The 19,633-nt window shown below is 41.3% G+C and overlaps 1 protein-coding gene across 1 annotated transcript in view; it reads left to right on the top strand.

The window, feature by feature from the left end:
• The window catches only part of LOC126176280 (pickpocket protein 19-like), a 177,390-nt gene extending 158,210 nt beyond the window's left edge, over positions 1 to 19,180 (top strand). The window contains exon 10 of the mRNA XM_049923430.1: positions 19,026 to 19,180. Coding sequence (XP_049779387.1) covers positions 19,026 to 19,180 — 155 coding nt within the window. The remainder of the gene's footprint in view (positions 1 to 19,025) is intronic.
• Positions 19,181 to 19,633: the final 453 nt, after the last annotated feature.

Below are 19,633 nucleotides of genomic sequence, written 5' to 3'. Positions count from 1 at the left end.
AAGAAACTGTTATACAACCATCTTTGCTGCATGTGCAACCGACTCTGTTAAGGGGCAGCTTTGACGACTCCTTGCGAGTGCGCCGTGGACGTTCTGTGGCTATACGGAGGCGACGCCTCTGTCTTCTCTTCAAGCTAGCTTCACAGCTGATTATGGCGGCCACTTGGAACGCTTAAATATTATATTAATTTGATTTTAGAATCAGGATGCAAACAAGACAAAGTACCACGTATTGCTACACCGGGAAAACTTACGCAAACGCAATGAGGACTCGCTTGCACGCCTTGTGATATGAGTAAAGCGATTTCAGAAACATTTCTCGTACTGTGAGTCGGCCGGTGTGGCCGAGCGGTTCTAATCGCTTCATTCTGGAACCGCGCGACCACTGCGGTCGCAGGTTCGAATCCTGCCTCGGGCATGGATGTGTGTGATGTCCTCAGGTTAGTTAGGTTTAAATAGTTCTGAGTCCTAGGGGACTGATGATCTCAGATGTTAAGTCCCATAGTGCTCAGAGCGATTTGAACCATTTCATACTGTGAAGTTACACTGTTTATTAGTGAGTACCTGAATGACGGGAATCAACTCGCGTACTCCATTGCAGGGAGGTGCACGCCCTCCACGCCAGCCAGGTCGATGTACACTTCCGGCAGGAGCTGGTGGTGCGGTACCGCACGGACGTCGTCTTCGACTGGTTCACCTTGCTGGGTGAGTATGGAGGGCTGTGACTGCAACAGCGCACAGGGAGTGGCCAGGCACCCACCCAACATGCGTATCATCTCACGTTTAACTTACAAAATTTAGAGAGACATGAGGTCTGGTACAGATATGCGTAATCATCAGTCTAGTGGTAAATATACAAGGATTAAAAAACCTCATTTTTACAGAAGATTGGTGTTCAAATAGCTTATGGGAATGCAGCTTGGTGTCATCTTCAACAGATGCTCACACTATCATTTTCAACACTTACACACTGGAAACCGTAGCGCCACCATAAACCAAAGATAACCAACATCCGAAGTTTAAATTTTCTGCTTCTAATTCTGCGCTCTCGCTAGTCAGACAACAAAGGAATAGTGTTAATGCTACCTCACCTGTTAGTAATTAATATCCACGGTCGAAAACAACTGACGTTGGTCTTATTTGGTCACCGTGTGTGTGTCGCATATGCTTCGGATACCGAGGTTTTAAAGATCCTCGCACAGCGCTCTCTCGTTACATTGTGCCTTGAAAGTGACAGTGCGTTTACCTTTCGAAATATCGACCGTTGTCAAAGACGTCATACACCTGCATTCTCGAAAGTTGTTTGAACATTTTATTCTCCGGGAAGAACTGAACTTCCACAGCAAATGGGCAATGTGGTAACGAGGTGGAGGGAAGAGTAGCGCTGATGGGGAGAGCTAGGGGGAGGAATAGACAATGTAGGGATGTTGCCGTGCAGGCGAAATTGAGTCACATGTACCGAGAATGACCGTAATTTCTCCCTTGCCCAAGCAATCTGGACTTATTTACCTACTTGCAGCAGTCGTTCCTTCCCTTTTCGTTTTACTATGGCTTTCCTGAATCAAGCTATAGATAAACAGTAGGCGACTGTTAGGTCCTTTCTGGATTTCAGCAAAGCTTTCCGACGCTTCGACTCTGACATTATACCTGCTTAACTGACAACTCAAAATTTTCCTTTAAGTGCTGTACAGTTGTTACACTCATACCTTACATCTTGTCAATAGTGTGTAATGACTGGAACAGGAAGGACACAATGAAGGGATGTAATAACAGATGACCCACAGGAAACAGTACTGGGTCCATTACTCTTCTCATTCTATGTTAATGATGGGTCGACTATTCTCTTCTACTAAAAATATCGTTATATGCTGACTGCATTCAACTATATCTAAGTTGAAGTCCAACAAACCTGTGAAGAACCATCCGGTATGTAAATGCCAATTTACTTGCCCCATCAGTATGGGCGCAGAGCATAGGCTTAAAACTTAACCCCTCTAAAACGCAAGCAATCTTAGTCGCTCACAAAAGACTTATTACCCCCAAGTTCAGAGAATCTCTTCTACCGTGAATCCTAAACGGCACAAGACTATCTCTTTCTTCTTCTGTAAGGATTTCGAGGATAATTATGAACCATCATTTAGATTGGTCTCAACACAAAACTGCAGTCTGTAAGAATATTTAGGTTTTACTTCACTTACTACAGAAATATAAAGAAGTATTTCCATTCGAGCTTGAAAAGAAGCTCGTGGAGACACTAATATTCCCCATAAAGCACACATAGGCTCGAACTGACGATGAATGCTTCTGTACCATACGTTTGTCACGAATGCTTTCTCCACCATATTACACCAATCTACAAACAATTATCATGCCTATGGGCCGATAAGCGTAGCAACCGTCATATTTTTTGTTTACTGTATTGTCCTCCAAACCGTTGCACTAGCTCTTATTTGCCTTTAACTCTCATTCTATTATATGAACAGGACAGCAGAAATACTCGTTCTTAACGAAACAAAATTCTCTCTGTACCATCACATAAACACTGCTACCATATTCTCTAAATAAATTTCTGTATCAGGAACCCAACTTTAGAACAATCTTCCTCAAAACATTAGAGAAATTAAACTCTTTACAAACTTCCAAAGACAGCTAGTGGCCCATCTATTACCTTAGTCTTCTTTCCCATATTCTGTGCAGCTCACGCTCGTCCGTCCCCCTCCTCAACAGTTTTTCTGTTTATATCCTGTTCTTTCCCAATAGCCACTGTCACTATCACTTCAATCTTCTCCGCTTCCTACATCCACTCCGCTTCTGATAATACTGAGCATCAAACGTGGTAAGCTAATCTCTATTACTATTATAATTATTATTTTTATCAGGCTATCTTCCTTAAGGCACATGGGCGCACTCAGCGACAGTGACATGATTTACAAACGATAGAGCACAACAAACAGTCGTCGTTTTCTTGCAGGTTTTATTCGTCAAATCTAGATTTCGGCTAGTGCCTAGCTACTATCAATGCACCATTTCATAGTATCAATACATGAACTGACGTACTAGAAAATGCATTGATACTATGAAACGGTGCATTGATACTGGTTATGCCCTAGCCGAAATCTAGATTTGCCGAATAAAACCTGCAAGAAAAGGACGACTGATTGCTGTGCTCTGTTATTTGTAAATATTATTTTTATTATTGTTATTAGTGTCTGTTATTATTATCTTTATTATTATTTTTATTATTATTATTATTATTATTATTATTATTATTGGACACTTTTGTAATATATAGTTTATACATTGCCCCTGATCAGATGTGAAAGAGGGGTCCGGACAGGCTAAATAATAGATAATTAAATAAATAAATAAATGTCATGTTATACAAGGAATATTGTGTCTCCTTCCTTCTGCAGTTATTCAACAAAAATAGAAGTCGCTGGGCCAAACGCTGTCACCTGTGCTGTTTTAGAGGAAACCTCTCAGCCTGCAACATCTAGACAATCACAGAGGTTGGGATTATTGATAGTTGGGAGCTCCAATGTTAGGCGCGTTATGGGGTCCCTTAGGAACGTGGCTGCGAGGAAGGGAAAGAAAACCGATGTGCACTCCATGTGCATACCGGGTGGAGTCACTCCAGATGTGGAACGGGTCTTCCCGGATGCCATGAAGAGCACAGAGTGCAGACAACTGCAGGTGGTTGCTAACGTTGATATCAATGATGTGTGCCACTTTGGATCAGAAGAGATTCTCTCTGGTTTCGAGCGGCTAACAGAAGCGGTAAGGGCTGCCAGTCTTGCTTGCAAGATGAAAGCAGAGCTCACTATTGCAGCATAGTCGACAGGACCGATTGCGGATCTCTGGTACAGAGCCGAGTGGAGGGTCTGAATCAGAGGCTCAGGCGGTTCTGCGACCGTGTAGGTTGCAGATTCCTCGACTTGCGACAAAGGGTGGTTGGGTTTCGGGTTCCGCTGAATAGGTCAGGTGTCCACTATACGCAGGAGGCGGCTACACGGGTAGCAGGGGCTATGTGGCGTGGACTGTGCGTTTTATAGGTTTACAGGGTCTCGGGAAAACAAAAGAAGGGCTTCAGCCACAAAGGGTGGAGGCCAAACACAGGAAGAACATAGATATGGGAACCATTGGTATAACAGTTGTAAATTGTCGTAGCTGTGTTGGGAAAGTAGCAGAGCTGCAAGCGCTAATAGAAAGCACTGATGCTCAAATCGTTATAGGCACCGAAAGCTGGTTACACCCGGAGATAATCTCAGCCGAAATTTTTGCGAAGAACCTAACGGTGTTCCGAAAGGATAGGCTAAACACGGTTGGCGGTGGCGTGTTTGTTGCTGTTAGAAGTAGTTTATCTTGTAGCGAAATTGAAGTAGATACTTCCTGTGATTTCGTAGAGGTCATTGTTGGCAACCGGAATAAAATAATAATTGGATCCTTTTACCGACCTCCCAATTCAGATGATACAGTTGCTGAAAGGGTCAAAGAAAACTTGAGTTTGATTTCATACACGTACTCAACTCATACGATTATAGTTGGTGGCGACTTTAATTTATCCTCGATATGTTGGCGAAAATAAATGTTTAATTCCGGAGGTACGCGTAAAATATCATCCGAAATTGTGCTAAACGCATTCTCTGAAAATTATCTCGAGCATTTAGTTCATGAGCCCACGCGAATAGAAAACGGTTGTGAAAACACACTTGACCTCTTAGCAACAAATAATCCTGAGTTAATAACGAGCATCAAAACGGATACAGGGATTAGTGAACACAGAGTTGTCGTAGCGAGATTGAATATTCTAATCCCCAAATCCTCCAAAAATCAACGAAAAATATACCTATTCAAAAAAGCAAATAAAAATTCACTTGACCCCCTCCTGAGAGACAATCTCCACTCCTTCCAAATTAATGAGAAAAATAGTATCGGCAGAAATTGAGAGATTTATAGCAAATAAATTAACAAACTGCGGAGCTGATCCTCCTTGGTACACAAAACGGATCAGAACACTGTTGCAGAAACAACGAAACAAACATGCCAAATTTAAACAGACGCAAAATCCCCAAGATTGGCGATCTTTTACAGAAGCTCGAAATTTAGGGCGGACTTCAATGCGAGATGCTTATAACAGTTTCCACAATGAAACTTTGTCTCGAAACCTGGCAGAAAATCCATAGAGATTCTGGTCGTATGTGAAGTATGTTAGCGGCAAGAAACAATAAATGCCTTCTCTGCGCGATAGAAACGGAGATACTACCGAAGACAGTGCTGCCAAAGCAGATTTACTAAACACAGCCTTCCGAAATGCCTTCACAAAAGAAGACGAAGTAAATATTCCAGAATTCGAATCAAGAACAGCTGCCGACATGAGTAACGTAGAAGTAAATGTCATGGGAGTAGTGAAGCAACTTAAATCACTTAATAAAAGAAAGTCTTCTGGTCCAGACTGTATACCAATTAGCTTCCTTTTAGAGAATGCTGATGCATTAGCTCCATACTTAACAATCATGTGCAACCGTTCGCTTGACGAAAGATCCGTACCCGAAGACTGGAAAGTTGTATAGGTCACACCAATATTCAAGAAAGGTAGTAGGAGTAACCCACTTAATTACAGGCCCATATCATTAACGTCGATATGCAGCAGGATTCTGGAACATATATTGTGTTCGAACATTATGAATTACCTCGAAGAAAACGGTCTGTTGATACACAGTGAACATGGGTTTAGAAAACATTGTTCTTGTGAAACACAACTAGCTCTTTATTCGCATGAAGTGTTGAGTGCTATTGACAAGGGATTTCACATCGATTCAGTATTTCTGGATTTCCAGAAGGTTTTTCACACTGTACCACACAAGCGGTTTATAGTGAAATTGCGTGCTTATGGAATATCGTCTCATTTATGTGACTGGATTTGTGACTTCCTGTCAGAGGGGACACAGTTCGTAGTAAGTGACGGAAATTCATCGAGTAAAACAGAAGTGATTTCTGACGTTCCCCAAGGTATTTTTATAGGCCCTGCTGATCTTTACCTATATAAACGATCTGGGAGACAATCTGAGCAGCCGTCTTAGGTTGTTTGCAGATGGCGCTGTCGTTTATCGACTAATAAAGTCATCAGAAGATCAAAACAACCTGCAAAACGATTTAGAAAAGATATCTGAATGATGGGAAAATTTGCAGTTGACCCTAAATAGCGAAAAGTGTGAGGTCATCCACATGAGTGCTAGAAGGAATCCGTTAAATATTTTGTTGATGCCGACCTACATAGGGACAAACGATCGCCACAATAAATTATGGGAAATGAGAGCTCGTAGGAAAAGATATAGGTGTTCGTTCTTTCCGCGTGCTGTACGAAATTGGAATATTAGAGAATTGTGAAGGTGGTTCGATGAACCCTCTTCCAGGCACTTAAATGTGATTTGCAGAGTATCCATGTAGATGTAGATGTGTATTATATTATAAGAGAAGAAAAGAAATAGTGTATTAAAGCCTTTAGCATTAATACCGCAGTGTAAATTACTAGAATATTATTCATTATATAGGATGTAAAAAACTACATATACGAAATGTTATAGTGTTGAGAGAGATAGAAAAACACTTATGTGACAGAAGCGGAGGGCCGATTCGAAAACTTTCTTCCACACAAGTTAAATATTATTTGGCACCCACCTCCTCGTCCCTCACACGTTGGTTGCTTCTATTTGGGCTCCTAGTAGACCTTAAAAAATGAATCTAAATATAATGATGGTGCAAATGGGTAGTTCTTTTTCTTTTAAAATACGAGTAATTACTACATAGACATTCCCATGTAACAAACATAAATTTATGAATAGTACTCCAGTACTAAACATTAAAAGAATAAAGAATACATTTCCATTTAACGTCATTCGAGAGATTTTCAAAAGCTGTTAATAAAGTAAAAAAAACTAGATCTATTGTACTGTTCTAGACTCAGTAAAAATATGATAGCGATTAAACTGGTCTCTGAAATGAAAATATAAAAATTTGTTTTTATGTTTAATAATGCAAAGCTTTAATTCCATAATTTATGAATTATTTCACTTTTCATCAGAACAAGGTGGGCAGAAAAACAAAACAAAAAATGTCATCTTTCTTGTTAAACTTCCTGTTTGATTACATAAATTGTCTGTTATGCGTTAAGGACTCTGACCAGTAAGTAGTTACATTTTAAGAATTTTTTTGCGAAAGTATTTAGAAATTGTAAGCGCGGTGAAAAGTCTTACGTATGTAACCGAAAAGAGTGACACAAGCTTGTGGGTGATACGGAAGAGAAATAACGCTGTGGACTTACAAAGGAATCGTCCAATCCGATATGGCGAAACTCAACCTGAAATTTTTCACGCGGGACGAATACACCAAAAGAAACACTATGTGAAAATTTTAGCTGCTAAGGCTCACTGCAAGTATTTTTTTAAAAACGTGAGACTTACTCATTTTTGCCTCATGAAGTACTGCATATGTCAGTGGTTTGTACAGCTCTTCCTGCCAAGCGCGCAAAATCGGCGAGTAAGCAAACGCAGCCGTGACAAGAGGATGTAGCGCCAAGTCCAATGTGCACACACGTGAATTTTAATCACTTAACCCGTACGAAAAAAGTCTCAAATCACTAATTTTTCATGTCGATAGCTGAACTGTTACTGATGTAGCTGTTATACGAGTGTCTAGCAGAGGGAAGAAAATTAAGGCAGTGTCATTCACGACTTCCGTCAATTGGGACTTTAATTTGTTGACAAACATTTTATAACAATTCCTGTATCAAAATTCTTATGATAATATTTGAATAACGTGCATTTTTCTGACAATGAAATAGATTCTTGTTTATTCTCTGTGATCGTCACAAAAATGTGAAGTGTCTATTAGATGACGAAAACGTACTTTCCTTACACCAGGCATACCGGATAAAAGAAAAATTATGCATTCAGGCATTTGACAGTATTATTAGCTTTATTTAGACAGAACTAGAATGGAGTACGAAGCCATCGTGGCCGTTGTTCTGCATATTGTGCTGCGTACTTAATTAAATTCGTAAAATGTGATGATGCACACTGACAACGCAGAAATTACTGAAGTTTAACAATAATGTTCCGCTGATAAACCTGAAATGACAGGTATCGGAGATTATATTGTCCGAAAATTATCTGAAAAATGCTTTCCAATATTGACATTTTTTTATTTTTTTCGAGAGACTGAATCACACTACTAGTTCCACGTAGGATTTGAATTATATTAACAGTATTTACGTCTCCTTCTGAACACAGAGGTATCTTTATAACCAGGTCAAGAGTGAAACAAAAGCAATGAATTATTCTCTGCAAATAGTAAGAAGACGTTTGGGATGTAACACTGAAAATGATCCTCTCACATTTTTCCAGATTTTGCTACGTTGATTACAAGACTTTCTGCTAGTAAACAGTCCCTTTCTATAAATATTTGATCATAATTTGCCTTGATGTTTTCGAATACAGAGAAAAAGTTGTGGAAACAGTAATCCACTGATACTTACCGTTGGCACTGTTGTATACAAAAGTGTCACAACATTCGTCGACTGGACAAACGAATCTGTCTTTTTATTTCACTCGAAATGATAAAGTGCGGTTTGCACGAAATCTGATTAATTGGATTTATATACAGCTTTTAGGGGATAAAAAGAAGTTTCTTGTTCACATCAGCCACGAATTTCTCTGTAGTACCGTCTATTAATGACATTTCCCCTAAATGTATACTTGAGGTAAGTTTCGTAATTTTGTGATTTCTTTTTCTGTATAATTTCCTGAATCTGTTTAATCACTTAGTCTTGCGGATCTCTCTCGTAACGGTGCATTGACTCTCACATTTTTGTGACTTTCGTTTTGGCGCATATTTTGTACTTCGTGTAAATGTTTCTTCCATTTATGCAATTCCTATTCAGATTTTACGTAACGAAAATGGCTTTGTACACTGCTTAAGCTTTTTCTCTCTCCTTCGTTTAACCAAGAAATTTATTCCTTTTCGTTTGTCACTGAAAGCTATTACTCTACATATTTGCTTTTGGCTAAGAGGAAGGGCCTAGATTCGATTCCCGGACGGGTTGAAGATTTCCTCCGCTTGGGGTCTCGATGTTATGATGTCATCATAATTTCGTCACCACCATGTCACGCAAGTCTCCTAAATGGCGTCACATAAAAAGACTTGCACCCGGTGACGAGCCACCACACGACAGAGAGGGAGGGAGAGTTTGCAGTGTTTAAAACAACTGGATTCCACATCACAGCAAAAATAGCAGATGCGATTAACAAGCATATAACAAGAAATGGCAAAGAAAATGAATTCAGGTTTATCTGTATTGTTAACATTTAGCGATGCCACAAAGACACCTGCTAATTACTATGGGTATTAAATGGCTTGCAAATTTGAGCGAATAATAAGTATGAACAATTGTATCTGAGAAACTATCAACAGAAACTGATATTTTAGAAATTACGTTTGCCGTGCTATCTGTTTACCGATGTGCTACCCATCAAGGATATGTGCCCACCGAGCTGAGCATGCACTTCCTGCTACAGCTACGGCAGAGCTGTGCATTTTACCTGCCACCTGGCGATCTAAGAATTTTGCAAATGTCAACATTTAAAAGAAATACTTGCAGTGTGTCTGAAATGCTCAGAATCTGATAATGTGTTTCTTTCTGTGTATCCTTGCTGTACGTAAAATTTCAAGGCAGTTTTCGACACATCGGGGTGGACAGTGGACAGCTCCCCTGTTACATTCGACTACTGGTGTCAGCACCAATCTCAGTTGACACACTCGCCACTGAATTGATGAGAGGTTTGCAACTAGCTCTGAGTCACATAAAATTTATTATTTATTTACAGATATTATCGTTAACATTTTGTTATTACACTGAAGAGCCAAAGAAACTGGAATACTTGCTTAATATCGTGTAGGGCCTCCGCGAGCACTTAGAACGGCAGCAACACGACGTGGCAGGGACTCCAATAATGTCTGAAGAAGTTCTGGAAGGAACTGACACCATGAATCTTGCAAGGGTGTCCATAAATCCGTAAGCGTACGAGGGGACATAGATCTCTTCTGAACAGCACGCTGCAAAGCATCCCAGATATGCTCAATAATGTTCATGTCTGGGGACTTTAATGGCCAGCGTGTAAGACGTGTATATTTCTAATGTTTATTGTCAAATCACAATTTATGAAAGATGTTTATAATTTATTAATAGGATTAAGTAGGAATAATTAATATTTGTCATGTTGGAAATAATTGTGGTAGCTGGGAATGTCTGCACCAAAGTATTGTTGACAAGAGAGACCGCAAATTGATATAATTTTAAAAAGGGCTGGAGAGACCGCGTATGGATACATTTTAAGAAAAGAGCGGGAATGACCATGCATTGGTACATTTTGTAATGGTAGCAGGGATTGTCTTCACCAGAAAGCATTGTTGGCAGGAGAGACCGCACTTTAGCGTTCGTAGGAAGTCAGTAGTAAGCGAGAAGTGAAGCGAGTCGGTAGCGGGTCTGAAGCGAGAGGTTGAGAGGAGCGGTGTGCCTGCCAGCCACTAGATATGATTTACAAGAGATTATAAACGGATGTACAGAGACATCAGCTAACTATTACAATAAGAGGAACTAATACTATTGAATTAATTTTTTGAGAAACTCAAGACTACTGAAGGTATGTTTGCGCATTGCTAGTTGTGAGATTATTGTAAAAATAAGTCCCATTTGCACGTTTGTAAAATCATTTCATTGCCAACAGTAAATATTTGAAGCGTTTTCAGAATATAATAAATTTTTGCCAGCAATGTTGCATTACTGATTATAATCCATCCCAAAAACCATCAACGTAAAACTTTGCAAAATTTTATTGTTGTCAAGAAAAAGTTTTACTATGAATTACGTAACTTCAGCCAAATTAATTAAAGAATAACGTCAGCTTTGGTAATAAATACAGCCACTTATTATGAAAGCCGACCAGCAGCTAATAGAGTATAGTAAAACAGAGTAAGTATATTCATGTCGCAGTTCGATGTAGCAGTCAGATGGCGATCCAATAACAGTAAAAAAGGTAAGGAACAGTTTTGGGTTATTGCAGATAACGACTGAGGGCCACAACGACGACACATTCTATGTTTCGTCGAAATAATTAGAAAATTACTTTTAATAAGCAGCAATTAAATTTGTATGCGTAGATAGAGAAAGAGAATAAATTTCAAAGGGAAGATTTCATTTGTTATTATTAAGCAAGAGATAGAAATCCTAAGGAAAGGTTTCATAGTTTATTGTAAAAGGGAAGGTGATCATTAACAAAAGAGGTATAGAGGAGACGGGAAGGTTTCAAGCGGAAGTGGTTAAACTCAGAAAAGTGTTCCTGGAGCCACTCTATAGCAATTCTGGAACTGCAGGGTGTCGCATTATCCTGCTGGAATTGCCCAAGTCCGTCAGTATGCACAATGAACCCTAATAGATGCAGGTGGTCAGGCAAGATGCTTACGTACGTACCACCTGTCAGAGTCGTATCACTCCAACTGCACACGCCCCACACCATTACAGAGCCTCCACCAGCTTGAACAGCCCCTGCTGACATGCAGGTTCCATGGATTCATGAGGTTGTCTCCATACATGTACACGTCCATCCGCTCGATACAATTTGAAACGAGATTCGTCCGGCCAGGCAACATGTTTCCAGTCATCAACAGTCCAATGTCTGTGTTGACGGGCTCAGGCGAGGCATAGAGCTTTGTGTCGTGCAGTCATCAAGGGTACACGCGTAGGCTTTCGGCTCAGAAAGCCCATATCGATGATGTTTCATTGAATGGTTCGCACACAGACACTTGTTGATGGCCCACCACTGAAATCTACAGCAATTTACTGAAGGGTTGCACTTCAGTCGTCGTTGGTCCCGTTCTTGCAGGATCTTTTTCCGGCCGCAGCGATGTCTGAGATTTGATGATTTACCTGATTCCTGATATTCACGGTACACTTGTGAAACGGTGGTACGGTAAAATCCGCACTTGTCGCTAACTCGGAGATGTTTAGTGCCATCGCTCGTGCGCCGACTGTAACACCACGTTAAAACTCACTTGAATCTTGATAACCTGGCATTGCGACAGCAGTTACCGTTCTAACAACTGCGCCAGACACTTATCTTATACAGGCGTTGCCGACCGCGGCGCAATATTCTGCCTGTTTACGTACATCTGTATTTGAATACACATGCCTAAACCAGTTTCTTTGAGGCTTCAGTGTATATGAACAGAGCTGATCACAGTTAGTAGAAAAAACTCACAGTTGTCGAAATGTATGATGAGTGGAAGCTAAAACGTTCCAGTGAACATATGTCCGCAAATGAATGTTAGTGAGGTTCCTGCAAATGTGAGCCGGCCGGAGTGGCCGAGCGGTTCTAGGCGCTACAGTCTGGAACCGCGTGACCGCTATGGTCGCAGTTTCGAATCCTGCCTCGGGCATGGATGTGTGTGATGTCCTTAGGTTAGTTAGGTTTAAGTAGTTCTACGTTCTAGGGGACTGATGACCTCAGCTGTTAAGTCCCATAGTGCTCAGAGCCATTTGAACCATTTGCAAATGTGAGGTTACGGGCCAGCACGGACTTCAGTATGAAATATCGCCCAACAAATACATCTGAAATCTTAACTATTCTATTAAGTCAGCATCTATTACGGTTGAAATTCCAACTATAACAATATTTTGTAACAATCACTGTCAGCTGGTGACCACACATTCGCGATTATCTCGCAAATGAGTTGTTTGCGGACCCATGTGTAGCTAATGATTGTTTTACGCGCACAGATCAACAAGTCGTTTCATGAATAATGGCTGCAGCTTCAACCACAAGGGCTGAGCAGTTCGCACACTGCGACGTCTACTCGTCTTCCTTCGGTCTGTTCTAAGGGATTGTGTTTCTCGAAGAGACCCTCAAGTATTTAAAATGTGACATGATCTGGTAACACCCTCCCTGGAAATCATCCGTCACGCAGCAGTGTTGGTGCTCGACTGTTGCATCGTTCCTCTCCGTAAAAGAGATGCATGTCAGCTAATTGTGTTAGAGTGTAACCAGACGTCAAGAAACTGTAACTTTCATGTAACACAACATAAACAATAAAAATGTAATTGTTTACGCAGTGACGTGGACACTGCTAGCACTGATGAATAGTTACCTCTGCTAGCAGTAAGATGTAACTGTGTTACTGTCGAAGTATTGAATACTTAGCTCAAAACAATTGTGAACGTTGGCTTAAAGGAGGCACAGCGCGAAACACTTGAAAGTCCCCTTGAAGGAAATCGCTGCACCCGACATCTGTGTCACACAACAATAGTTTTTCTTTCTATCTCTTTATCTCTTCTAATAACTCTATAAATGGTATGAGTAGTTTTTTTTACGACCTGTTAGCACCAGAGCAAAACTAGGTCATTTACGTGATGACACCAGTAGATGCGTAAAGGTTTAGAATGCAAGTTTCGGTTGTGGTAAGGTATAGGATTGGTAAGCAGGGCACGTGAGCTGCTGAAGTGGAATTCTGTATCCATTTGAAGATACCAAAATTTATTTTCACCACTTTAATTAAAACAGAGCAGTGGTAACATTAGAATGATTAACTAGTATTTGCAAATTGCGGTGATGTACACCGATTATTCAATTATGTAAAAGCAATGAGAATAATTCAAAGAAAAACAGCCTTATGGCCCCAACTTTAAATTCATAAAAATATTGCTTTACACAAATATAACTTTAACATAAATACAGATCTGAACTCACTAGTCAATTATCGGACCTTGTGAATAAGAAAAATAACAATTTGTAAAAGCTATTAGGTTTCAAGAAAATACTCAAATAGCAAGATCTCATAAATACGTGAATTAACTATCATGGAAAACATTCGGCAATATGGTGTTATGATAGCTTGTACGATCTACACAGCAATTAGCACATTCCCGACGTTCGGCGTTCACATCGGCCACGCGTCTGAATTCCGTGCTCGAGAGCTCAAGTGACAACAACAGGCAGGAGGGCCTGCGCACACCAGTAACGGCTTCTAGAACACACAAACCCAGTATTAATATACAGTTCACTAAAATACTAAAACCAACAACCAAGCACTGGGTAGCGCCAGATGCAGGAAGAGATGTTAAACGTTGTAGTGTGACTACCACAGTTACTATTAAAGCAATAGTTCATTACACAATTTTCAGTATTCGCTTCGACGTATAAACCACAACTAGCTCAAGGCGATAATGACCAGACAATCCGCACACAACCTTAAATACCAAAGCACCGTTTGACGGCGCAAAATTGTTACTACTATAGTAGCCAACAAAAAGGAAGCTGGCAATTTAAATTTAAATTGGCGGCTGAAATTTTATACAGAGAATAAACTTTGATTCATAAAACTGACCGCTTAACATATTAACAATAATAATAAAAAAGGAATCGTCGAATATCGGCCACACTTGTATCTCAAGATAAATGCAACGGGACCAGGGCACAGCGCAGTTACATGGACATGCAACACCTAGTATCCCGGACCCACGTAGAAGTGGTTTAAAGAATGACTAGCGAAAATCAAAGTGGACACATGGAGCAATGACATCCTAAAGTTCCACCACAAAATAGCTCACCATTTAAAGTTAGTCGAGGAGCTAGCCGTTAACATGCACGCCAGGGTAAACTCCCGCGCTCTCCTCAGGGTTGGAAATAGATACGGCTCTTAAACAGAGCCTATGTTGACCGGTGACTGCATCCGCAGCCCAGTTCCACTCTCCGCCAGACCCAGGCGCCGGAATGTCAACACTGCGCGTCCTCGCAGTACACCAAGCGCCGAGTGACTATTCGCGATGCTCCGAGCGCTGTCCGCTGTCCTCCCTCTGTCACTGCCGCCAACCGAGTTTCCGTCACTGCCCCGACCGAGTCTCCTCAACCTCGCGAGCCGCGGCCGTCCTAGATAGAGGGCGCTAGCCAACAAGGACGCTGCGAAGCGAGTAACTCTAACAGAGAAACTATCCTGCCAAGAGCATCACAGTAAGTCACGGCTCAGGTTGGTTCGAAACTAAGAGACATATCCACAAAGATCTCTTTCCACTTCTGCCAATCTTGGGAAAGGATTAACATTTAAGATCATTTTAAAGATGTGATCCAGGTACCAATCTTTTAGTTTTCTGTTAATGATTTAGTTTCCTATTAATGGTTTGGTTTTCCCTTGCAAGTTAACAATACTAAGATCAGGAACAACTGAGGATGTGTCCAATCTATGTCACGCAGAGCCGATGCTGTATCAAGCTGGTGGTCATTACGTTTCGGCTCAGCAGTGTGTGTAGTGTATAGTAAATTTCAATTACATGTATCTTTCTTGCTGCTGAAATTACTACAAACGTTAATATATTTTTATTGAAAAATTACTACTGATTTGTTTGATTAACTAGCTCATTGTAAAACATTTTTCCAACAACACTAATGTTAGCTTTAGACAACTGCACCCCAGCTTCCCGGCAGCATTCACGAATTTAACGTTTAAAAAGTTGAGCCTGTCCCTTTCTGTGTACTGACTGATGGTTCATACTACGACGGACCGTGTTACAATCAGGTAACCCTAACGTCACAGAAAATCTGTCTTAACAAAGCTGGAAGTTACCAAACAAGCCTTCACATGTAATAGAAATATGCATTTGGTCATCAACGTCTTACTCCGACAAGAAGCCCCCGTGGTCTACGTGAAACGTCTTGGCGTAATGACTACAACGTCTTGTTCCCTGGTCCAATCCCGACTACTGGAAAATAAAAGTATCAGCAATGACGGTGAAGGCTTTGGATGCGAAGAGTCACCCTCCTGCTTCCAACGGCTTGGTCAAAGAGGCCAGAGCAGTGGACAGACGTTCAGGGCACTCTCTTGCCCTGCGGGTAGCAAACTGCCCCTACAAGGAGGAAAATCGACGGCATGAGGATGCAAAAGGCAACAGAAACCACTTCATTAAAGACACATAATGTGTATTCATGAGGCCTATAACGGAAAAAGTGCCAGATGATCTACCACTGGCAAAAGATTCTGGATTATTTCCCCCCACTGGAATCTCTGGGAGGAGTTTGCGAAGGGTAATATTCCTTTAATCGGAAAAAAAAGGTTCAAATGGCTCTGAGCACTATGGGACTCAACTTCTGACGTCATCAGTCCTCTAGAACTTAGAACTACTTAAACCTAACTAACCTAAGGACAGCACACACATCCATACCCGAGGCAGGATTCGAACCTGCGACCGTAGCGGTCGCGCGGTACCAGACTGTAGCGCCTAGAGCCGCTCGGCCACCCCGGCCGGCCGTAGAACACAGTGTTAGAATTCTGAATGGGTTAGGGAAGCTAGACAGTCTGAATAAGGAAATGCAAAAGCTGAGTCTAGATACAGTCGGCGGAAATGGAGAAGAGGAGAAGGGTTTTTAGTGAGACATATGTAGGTTAATAGCAACAGGAACAGAATATGATGTATAGGAGGTAGTATTCGTCATCAGTGGGAAGGTGGGGCAAGGAATGAGTTACTATGAACATTTCAGCTATAGTATTCCTCTCAACAGAATCGACAGCGAACCAAAGGAAACAAAAATAAGTTCAGGCATACAGGAGCAAAAGATGAAGACATAGAGAAAGTATATGAGGATGTTGAGCGTGTAATTCGGTATATAAAGGAAGATGAAAGTCTGAAATCACTGGGTTTGGAAAACGCTGTGGTATAGGGAGGCATTCAAGTCAGTTGTGGGCGAATATAGGCAGCGTGCAACATGCTAGTTACTTGGACAGCTAGTCTGGAAATCGAATGAAAAGGGCTGGATCTCTAAACACTCCGTATCTTGGAACAGGAAATAAAACTCTAATTGAGAAAAAATATTAAGTCCGCCTCTGTAGCTGAGTGGTCAGTGCGTCTGACTGCCAAATGGAGGACTCGAAGTCAATTCCTGGCAATACCGGACATTATTCCTTGGTGGGAGGACTGGAGTGAGGTCCAAATCGCCTCGCAACCTGGTTAAGAAGCTACACGAATAGAATTAGCTGCCTCGAGGCCTGGAAAGCCGAGAGCGATCAGGACAACGGTGTGCCACTTCGCACTACTGCCGAATGATGTATTCTGTTAGAGGAAGACACGGCGGCGTGTCGAAATCGTGTGTGCCAGAGGAATGGTGTAATATGCCCAAGATGTAACTGCTCTTTTTTTATACATATTACTTTCCTGAAAACAAGAATAGTGCTCACTGTAAAGAGTGATTCTTTTTTATTTTGCCCTTTTTTTGGGTACACGAATGGCTATACATGTCTCCGTCCAAAGCACAACGCAGTCCGTGCTGCACTTTACACGTTACAAACTTCAGGGCCGGCTAAGAGGATTTTGCCGGCCCATGCAAAAATTTCAAGCGCAACCCTCACCCCGTCTCCATCCTCTTGCACTTTTAGACGAAGTTAACCTTTCTAACAATATCATTCATCCGTGGTGACTCATTTTCTCGTATCAAGATTACTCATACCTCTCTTTGACGTGAATACGCCTTTAAGAACAGCGTCAGTCGGAAACGTTTACAGCGAAATAAATGTTGATGTATAGCTCCAAAATTAATTATGTCAACCAAAATTAAATTATATCACTCACAGAGTATATAAGTAAAATCTGTTCACGTTTTCTCATTCTCTGAGCAAAGTGCAGTGTACGATGCGAGTCCTGTAGCGACAAGCACATGTGAATACTGCATTGTTGTCGGTATAGTAGGAGCTTCTGCTGTACAAAGTGGAAGGTCGTAGAACAGCGAGTCACATTAAAATGCTTTATTTGTTGAAAAAACTGCATAAATCGCCAGTGCCCGTGTAGTGTGTCCATAGTACATAAAGGAATAACGGCTGTGGTTGGATATTGAGAAAGCGTGCTCTCCTACAAGCTACTACCACGATTTCACAAGCTGCGACATCGTCGCGAAAAAACACAGTGACCCGTTTATGTAATAAGTTTCCTTTAATTTACGTCTATGGTCACAATCTTTGCTGTTTAACAGATTACCGGTTTCGGTCTTTAATGACCATCATCAGATCTGCAGCAGAAATGGGAAAATATAAATACACTCGCAAACTGTATACAGCTTAAGAACAATAGATAGAGCATATTGAAAAGTAGTACTGACGAAATATACATTTGTGCGCTTTAAATGTGAAGAGGCATACCTGTCTCATACAACAAAGTCCTAATGCACTGCAACCACAGTGGCGTAGTCAACTGTTAAATGCGGAATCAACACCAGCATCGTCAAATACATATAAATCACATCACATGCACGAGTCATATTGTCAGTAAAACTACTGTTTAAAACAAGCTGCCGCACAGTAGCCACAAGATGTTTGTGTAGTACGTTGAGCAGATGTCGCTAATGTCAGCATACACTAGTTTTCAATAATTAATTGAAACAGCGAAAATAAAAGGGGGGTACAATAGTTAAAGTCCGTGCGAAGTTAATATCAATTGGCTATGGCTTTACCAAACAAGAAAAGAGAATGCGGGAATCCAAAGGAGAGGGAGTGGTGAGGTAAGAATGTCATGCATCCGTATAAACGCAACGTAATTACGATGTTTTGATTCAAAAGACTGTGACATGTAACGGGCAGTGTATGTTTTACTGATTTTTTAAATTTTTTATAAAGGATTTTAATTATTTATTTTTTGTTTATTACAAAGTGCATGGTATAAACTGAGTTGGCAGTACTGCCACCAGCAACTTTTGCTATTTTCAAAGACGTACCAAAGGCGATGAATTCCAGCGCTTCATTTGTCGTCTCTATCACAATACCGTAGACAGCTTCCAGTAAGGCACTATATTTTATGCATTATTTGTATTTCCAACTTCTTCTCTCACTTCATTTACGCAAAACGTCCATTGCCTTGTTTAACTTTTCCTTTTGGCTCGGTTCCCCCCTGATGGGCTGTCGGCAGTGGTCGCTGGTGTGACGTGTCTGTGGTGCTGTTGCAGTGTCTTTTGGGGGCACGGCGGGTCTGTTCTTGGGAGCCTCGGTGCTGAGCGCCGTGGAGCTGGTCTACTTCCTCGTGTTCCGCACTTGGCTGCACGTGCGAGCCGCCCGCGCCGCCCACCCCAGGCCGGCGCTGGTCCCCTATTGGCTGCCCTAGGCAGCTGACGGTCCGCTATTGGCTGCTCTACGCCCATCGTCAGTCTCAACGAAGATCCTTGCCCTGCACTTGCCGCTCATACGTTATCACCTACACCCGCTAACTGTCTATTATCTGTGTATTACCTGGATCAAGCAAAAGGAAAAACAAATATGATTAAAAAACCAACTCCATTTACTGCCTTATTGCTTCGTATCTCCAACAAGTGAAACACGTGCAAGGAGCGACGACGGTGCGTTTTTAGGTGTGTCCATTGATGAGAGATTAAACTGGAAGAAACACATTGATGATCTGCTGAAACGTTTGAGTTCAGCTACTTATGCAATAAGGGTCATTGCAAATTTTGGTGATAAACATCTTAGTAAATTAGCTTACTACGCCTATTTTCACTCGTTGCTTTCATATGGCATCATATTTTGGGGTAATTCATCACTGAGGAATAAAGTATTTATT

The sequence above is a fragment of the Schistocerca cancellata genome, chromosome 3 (assembly GCF_023864275.1).
Source record: "Schistocerca cancellata isolate TAMUIC-IGC-003103 chromosome 3, iqSchCanc2.1, whole genome shotgun sequence".
Classification (NCBI taxonomy): Eukaryota; Metazoa; Arthropoda; class Insecta; order Orthoptera; family Acrididae; genus Schistocerca; species Schistocerca cancellata.
Note: the sequence above shows the minus strand (reverse complement) of the source record. Positions and strands in the feature narration are given on the sequence as shown.